Genomic DNA, 7,741 nt, shown 5'->3' on the forward strand with positions numbered 1-7,741 from the left:
TGGGCAGTCAGCGCGGGACCAGCTGCTACAGACCTACCGCCAACTAGTGCCCAAGTGAGCGGGCGCAGGTTTGAGGGGGGAAGAAGGGCCACCGGGGCCCCACGCGTCTCCCGTGAGGCTTCCTCACTGCCCAGGGGGAAGAGCGTTCTGGCAGGGGAGACCCCGGCAGGCTCACCCTGTGCACTTCCCCAGGGGCCGGGAACGGGGCAGAGGCCTCGCGAGGACCCCAGGCTGCATGCATCTCAGACACAAGCCACTGGACAGGAGGTGCTGCTCGTGCTGAAAATGCCAGGGCCCCTCCGATCAGTGAGCGTGGCAGACAGGCCCAGGACGCAGGGCGGCCTCCCAGGCACCTGACCAGCACTACAGTGCGAGGAGCCGGCCAGTTGGTGGGGACCAGGAGTGGACGGTCCTGCTGCAGGGAGAGGGACCCCGGGTGAAAACGCGGGGGCAGTCCAGAGAAGACGCGTTGCAGAGCGAGCAGTGAGGCACCAACGGGGTCCGGGCCGAGGGGGACGGGGTCCGGGCGCCCCAGACGTCAGAAGGTCAGCGGACGCAGGAGGGGGAGGTGGGTGTGTGGGACCTCGGGGCTAACCCTACCCCTGGCCTGTAGGTCTACACCTGGTTCCAAACAGAGGTTTCCTGGTCGGCTGTGGTGTTTTATCCCATGAAAACGGGGCGCTGCACGTCCCACCGTGGAGCCTCGGCACCAGACCGCAGCTGTGGAGCGCACCCCGGTCCCCGGCAGAACTGGGGATGTCAGCAGCACCGCCTGCTTCTCCCGCCGCCTCGGCTGGGGGACCATCTCCCGCCTCGCGAGAAGGAACAACCTACATGCACAGCAGGCTCCCGGAGAAGCCGAGGGACAGAGAATGACTGAGCGCTATCACGTCCGCGACGACCGCCGTGGCCGCCCTCCCAGCGCAGGGACTGGACTCCTGCCTCGGATTTTGTGGCGGAGGGGCTGCAAGTCTTTAGCTAAAAATATACGCACGGCTGATAAAAATGCACTAAAGGGCACATCCCCTGCGTTTTTATAGGCGATCTTTCCAAAACAGTCCCCTGTGCTGAATTATCCACGAACTCCTGGGGATTCGGGCTCACCCCTGATTATGAAAATACATCTTCATAAAACTTTTACAGTTGTGCTGTTCTAGTTACAAATAGCTTCTACTTTTCTAGGGCATAATTTCACTTTGTTTAAGCAAGAATTCATTAAAGATGCTATAAATAGCCTCCAAATATGTCGCCACGAGTCGGGGCCGGGCCGGCACTGGTGGCTCATCTTAGTTCCAACGCAGACGCGCGCGCAGAGCGTCCCCTCGGCCTACACCGCGCAGCTCTCTGCGGCAGGACACACTTCTGGGCGTTAGGGAGTTCTGCTGAGTGTAAATACGTTGTTTTAGTTATTTACAAACAGGAAAGCAGCCGTGGAGAATGGCAGTGTTGGGGAGATTAGAACATGAAATTTGAAGGCCACCCCTCTTTCTCCCCCGCACCAGGAAGGAAGTGCTGCGGCACGGCGAGCACCCCAGGACACGCTGCGTTGCGTGTGCCACACATGTGAGTCACAGGCATTCCCGCATGCAATCCTGGACCACAAAGTTCGCATTTTCGAGAACAAGTTTCATAAAATTTTTACTTGAAAAAAATGTTTTACAAAACGCCACCCCCCAATCACAGAAACTCTCCCCATGGGCTCCATGGGGCTCGCTGCCGTTGCGATGACGGAAGGACAGGCAGCCAGAGGGCAGGGGCTTCTCACACAGCCACCAAGCTGCAAACCTGCAGGAAGAACGTTTCTTTAAAGTGCCTTCAGAACACCAAAGCAAGTGACAGCATCGATGCAGCCATCTGAAATGCTGAAGTCTCCTTCCAGCGGTCCCCAGGGCGCACACGCCGTCACAGCTGGCACGGAGCTGCCTGGGCTCAGCTAGAAACACAGAACGGACGCGCACCAGCGGCGTTCCCCGACAAGTACCTGGGGAAGCCCACGGAGACGGGGCTGCGGCCCGTGCTCAGCGTTAATGAAGTAAGCGGCGCGTTAAAGAGTTCCAGCGCTCGCTTTGATGCCCGGACACCTCTCACGGCAAGGAGAGAACCTGCTTCCAGACTAACTCAGGACACCTACTTCCACCGCCATGGGACGCATTTGCAATACACGTTCTAAACAAATGCCAAGCTGGATTTTAGGATATAAGCTTCCGTTTCCTAGGTAGGGCCTAGTTTTTCTGCTGCAATCTGGCAGCTTTGAACTTTGAAACCCTCTTTGTGACTTCTTCTGCTTCCGACAGAACTTCTTTCCGCTCAGGAATGGGGGGCAGCTGAGGATGAGCCCCGGCCGGGTTTAGGGTCACGCAGGGAGATAAAACGTCCTTTTCTATTACAGTTCCAGAAAAAGCCTAGAAGACAAAAGTCAGAGCATCGTAATAAGAAGCAAGTAAGATGCCCCCAAAAGTAAGATACCCTGTGTTTGTCAATTACACATTTCTTTTCATCAGAAGTAAATTCAGCCCTGGCTGGTGTGGCTCAGTGGATTGAGCGCCAGCCTAGGAACCGAGGGGTTGATGGTTTGATTCCCCGTGGGAGCACAGGCCTGGGTTGTGGGCCAGGTCCCCAGGCAAGGAAGGGTGGATGAGAGACAACCGATCCATTTTTCTCTCGCACACAGACGTTTCTCTCCCTCTCTTTCTCCCTCCCTCCCTCTCTCTCAAACAATAAAAATGTTTTTTAAAAAGTAAATTCAGAAGACTTTTGGATAAAAAGACAAAACATCAAAGTATAAATTATTCAGAGAAATCAAATACCATTAAAATATCTTAATCACATGAGCAAATTTAAGTCCATTCTTACAGTATGCATACCAGAAACCAAAAGGTAAAATACCTCTTATTTACCAAAAATGGGTAAACAGAGGTCCTCAACTTTGATCCATTCCATCTGGGCCCAGCCCGTGCTGCGCAGACGCGGTGTGACGGGAAAAAGCACGCCCCTGTGTCCGACAGCCGCTGGCGGGCAGGCTGGGGGGCAGGGCGCAGGGACCCCTGCCCACGGCCCGCCATGTCTCAGCAGCGGGGACTTTCGCGACTGAGTATCTCACTTCAGTGCTGATACCAGTGGAATTATGTGTCGGTTTCCAATTTAAAACAATTAATTCAGTGACAGAAGTCGAAGGCTCCACACAAAAATGCGGCCTTCATTTCACCGGGACGTGTGCTGGATCTTTGGTCGAGCGGGTGCTGCACTGGCGCAGAAGCCGTGTGCACAGAACGCTGGAACTAGCACACACCCGTGATGGACCCTTTCACGCCTCGTCTGACGCGGAGACGCGCGAAGGTCAGGGAGCTGCGACGTTTATAACGGGTTCTGGCACTTGGAACAGGCCCCGGCCCGTCACCGCCCGGGAACTCACTGCGCACAGACCGGAGGGCGGCGCGTCACCGGCTACACCGTCTGCCCCCCCACACCGAGCGCATGAAAGCAGCTAACGTGTGATCTGCGCAGTTTCCCTTTATAAATTCTTGTCCGGAATGAACAAGCGAGAATGAGTCAGGTCTTATGACGTCTGAGAACCACATGCGCGTGACGTAACCTACAAGACCGACCGCGCCGTGAGCCCCTGTCTCGCTCCAACAAACGCGCGTGTGAGACAGAACAGCCGAAGGGCCGCCGCGCTTCTAACCCGGGGACAGGAAGCGCGCTCTGAAAGACATCTTCCCTGCGCCGCTATCACGGTGAAAGGACGCGCCCCCGGGGCGCCCGCCGGAGGCCAGGCGGGGCGGGTACCTGGGGCGGCGCCGCAGCGGGCGCGGGGCTCTGCGGCCGGTTCCCCGGCTCCTCCGGCGAAGCGCGCGCCGCCTCCTCGCAGCTCAGGCCGCGCACCAGCCCGCGGCGCTCCTCGAGGTCGGCGGCGCTGCTCTCGCTGGTGTCGCTGCAGACGCTGTTGTCCCGGCTGCGCGACTTCAGGATGGACTTCCGCGGGACGTACTCCCCGTTCACCACGTCCACGAAGACCCTGGGCGCCACGGAGCAGCGGGTTAGCGCGCGCCTGGGCGTGTACGGGCCCCGGGGACGGCCTTTCCTAGACACGAACCCCAACTGCTTCCCGCCAGCTCCTGTCCCCAGCTCTCGATCGAAGCGCCCTGGGGCCTGTCGCAGGGGCCTCAGAAACCCCTAACTGGGGGCCGATAAAAGGCCGCGCTTCCGCGCCTCCACGCCAACGTGTCCGGGGACAGCAGCCCCGTCTGCCCGAGGCCCCGCGCGCTCTACACCTGCTTAGAAGCCGTCAGCGATCTGATCTCCGCGGCCCAACGTGCGTCCCGGAAACTGTCGCCACAGACAGCACAAGGCTGGGGCGGCACCTTCCTGTGCCCCGAGAGGGCCCCCGCCCCCCAGGGACACACGCCAGGCGGCCTGGACGGACTGGGCGGGCCTTGAGAGCGCTGATGAGATGGGGGCGGGGAGGGGGCGGGGACACGGGGACACGGGCGCCGCCCCCGGGCTCCGGGCAGCTGCCGGGCAGCGGGGCGAGGCCTCACCTGTAGATGTCCGCCGGGGTCCTGACCGTCGGCAGCTCTGGCGCAGGGTGGCCGCCGCCACAGCTGTTCTTTCGCTTCCGTTTGGCTTCTTCCTTCTTTTCACTGAATTTTAAAGTGGTGTTTTTTCCAGTATTTATTCGAACCTAAAAATTTCAGAGCAAAAATTATCGATTCCTTGTGAGAAATTAAGCCAAGGCCAACACAGAGCTGCGCCCTCCGTCCCGCAGGACACGGCCCACGGCCTCACCGCGCAGGTCAGAGCAGGCAGCACATGAGCTTTAAGTCACGGGAGCAGATCTAAAATTTGTGAAGTACCTCCCATTTTTAGAAACCAAACTCAAACATAAAACCAGCCCCACTGAGGGTCCGTGTGCTGTCTGTCCTTGGACCCCGCCTGTCCCATCAACAACTTGTCTTCCCCATGACATTCCCGCAGACGTCACCGATGCCTCCTGCTCCGTCTCGCTGACAGGGACAGAACTCAAAGCCCGCAGAATCACAAAACCAACCTTTTTCTGCCTAATGAGCCATCAGTCCCACAGAACCCACAACAGCCCCCGCGGTCTGCAGCAGCAGAGCACCAAAGCAAGGCCACGCCATCTCCTCACCTGACGCTGGAGCAGGGGTGACGTAAGGGACTTGAGGAGCACGTACATTTCAGCATGTGTCATTAAAGGCGCGCCACAGTGTGGGGCTGCACAGGCAGCCCTGCAGGGGCACTTCGCGGGGGAGGGGCACCAACCCCAGGCAAGGGGTCCCCATCAACTGGGAACTAGCTCTGGGGCTCCGGGACTCCCGTTTCCTTGGGACGCCCACCCAGGCTCCGGGCACCATGCATGGAGCCAGCAGAGGGTAGGGCCGGACTCAGCGTGGCCCGTCTTCCTTCCCCCAGACCCAGCCGGCTGCCATCAATTCAGGTGCCCCGCGGTGCGGATGAGCGGGACGAACGTCTGGGATGCTAAAGAAGAGCTTCGAGGCCTATCCTAGAAGAGGTCCTCAGTGACCCCAGCTCTAAAATGCTGCAATTCCCGAGTCAGGCGTGCCCAGACGCCCGTGTTGACTGTCAGAAAAGAGGCTAAGCTTACCGCCCCCTGAACTCTCCCTGCTTGCACATGACGCGCCCATCCAGGTTACGCAGACACAGAGGAACGGGGCCTACTGTAATTAAACAGTGAACGGACGCAGCCACTTCCAAACGTCCCAAATACACCCGGACGTCCACAACAGAACTCACGCTAGAATTCCTGAGAAAACGCTCTGAACAAAGGACAGGTGGGGTTACAGCAGCTGCCACTCAGATCTGACCCCTTCCAGACCCCAAACTACGCCAATCCCAGTGTAGCTGCAGAGAACAATGGCCCAGTGCCAGTTAACTACTAAAACTGTTTTTTCCCTTTTTCTTTCTGGGTAAATTGGTCAGAACTGGAGGCAAAGAGGCTCTTCTTGTTTGGCACATTGACATATTCATCACTGTTAATGCTGTTCCTTTAAGGAATATCACAGATGGTGTGTAATGCTCAAATTACAGACCAACTTAGTGGAGTTAAGAGTATACACACCCTCTTAGGTTCGACAGTATGAGAAAAATATATTGTTGGTACAGAAGTGTCTCCAGCTCCTACAGCATGGTGGACATGATCACTTCCACCGACATCATCATCATCATCTTCATCTTCATCCTCATCACTGTGATAGGAATCTGAACCATTCACTGAGTAGTTCGCGTGACCATTCACTTGACCACTGAGCAGTTCGGAGTCTGTGACATCCCTGTCACAACGGTCGGGAGCCCGGGGCGCAGCCACTGGGTGCGTCCCATTCACAGCCCTGCTCTGACCTTCCGTCTCCTCGTCAGAAGATGTCGTACCTTCCCCGTTTGCAATCGCAGTCTCAGGCTTACTGGTAAAAAGAGAAAAAGGAGAAATCAGACAAACGCAAAACGTTACTTTTTCTAATTACGAGCGCATCTCAGTAGGTAAAAGTTAAAGATTGGAATAGGACTCTTTTGAAACTAGAATTCTAGGTTAGTAAAAATCTTCTGAAAGAAACAGAAACACATTCATTCCTATGCTAATTCTGTATGTTGTCGTTACTCAGATGTGAGTAGGACACAGAGTAGATGAATTTTTAATCTCTGCAGGGAGGACACCAGCCATATCAGACGTCAGCACAATATAAGCAGCTACCAGATACGTGGGAGAAAGTCATAAGGATGTGTATCTCTGTTTAAGATCAGAAACTAAAGCCACAGATCATTAACACAGTCTTACTGTCTATCTGTTTTACATTCAGAACATTTTAAAAGCATGTATTAATCTTTAAAAATAAAGAATGTATACCAGTACACACAAATACACTGGGTTGGTCAAAAAGTTTGTTTCCAGAAGGAGGCTCTAACAGCACTTAGTTGTCTAACTTCATTTGAAACAATTTTGTTAGAATGTACTGTGACAGCTGTCCTGTCAGCCTGCATTAAAAAAAACTTATCAAAATTGGTAAATTTTTGTGCAGCGATTTTAATGTTGAAGATTGAAGAAAATAAGCAACATTTTCAGCATATTAGGCTTTATTATTTCAAGAAAGGTAAGAACATAACTGAAATGAAAAAGAGTTGTGCGGTGTGTGGAACAGGCTGTGTGACAGATTAAACGTGTCAGAAATGGTTTGCGAAGTTTCGCGCTAGAGAGTTCCCGCGGGACGATGCCCCACGGCCGGGGAGGCCAGGTGAGGCTGAGAGCAATCCAGTCGGGACCTAACCTGTGACTAAGCAACAGTGCGCCACGCAGGGACGGCCGGCACACTCAAATACCAGAATCCATGAGGTGAAAACGAAAACCGTGTCTTTTATGGGAAAAAGCACACGGACTTTCTGGCCCACCCAGTAACTTCAGTCTGCAAGTGTGTGGCGTACATGCACACACGCAGATTTCTCGTGCTTCATTTGACAAAGGATCTGAGCACTTTACACAAATAATAAAACCGAAAATGCAATAGAACTAAAATATTATCTGCAAAAAAAGAAAAAAACCATGACCAAGAAAATCACAAGATTCAAAACTGGTTTTAAAAAAGAAATAGTATCAGTTCATCGGAAAGACCTAAGAGTGCGCAGGTTAACGGCAGGAAACGTCTGCGGCCCGGGCCTCGCGTCCCAGTTTGCACAGAAACGGCGGCGGCACAGGGAGCGTCGCACAAGCGCACAG

General features: G+C 54.8%; 1 protein-coding gene across 1 annotated transcript in view; it reads right to left on the minus strand.

The window, feature by feature from the left end:
• Window positions 1-1,611: 1,611 nt before the first annotated feature.
• Window positions 1,612-7,741, minus strand: part of URI1 (URI1 prefoldin like chaperone) — a 36,139-nt gene continuing 30,009 nt past the window's right edge. The window contains exons 8-11 of the mRNA XM_090259336.1: window positions 6,098-6,437; window positions 4,539-4,681; window positions 3,787-4,015; window positions 1,612-2,402 (exon numbers count right to left, since the gene is read on the minus strand). Coding sequence (XP_090115462.1) covers window positions 2,223-2,402; window positions 3,787-4,015; window positions 4,539-4,681; window positions 6,098-6,437 — 892 coding nt within the window. The 3' untranslated portion in view covers window positions 1,612-2,222. The remainder of the gene's footprint in view (window positions 2,403-3,786; window positions 4,016-4,538; window positions 4,682-6,097; window positions 6,438-7,741) is intronic.

This window comes from Furipterus horrens, unplaced genomic scaffold, assembly GCF_987537825.1.
Source record: "Furipterus horrens unplaced genomic scaffold, mFurHor1.1.pri manual_scaffold_13, whole genome shotgun sequence".
NCBI classification, from domain to species: domain Eukaryota; kingdom Metazoa; phylum Chordata; class Mammalia; order Chiroptera; family Furipteridae; genus Furipterus; species Furipterus horrens.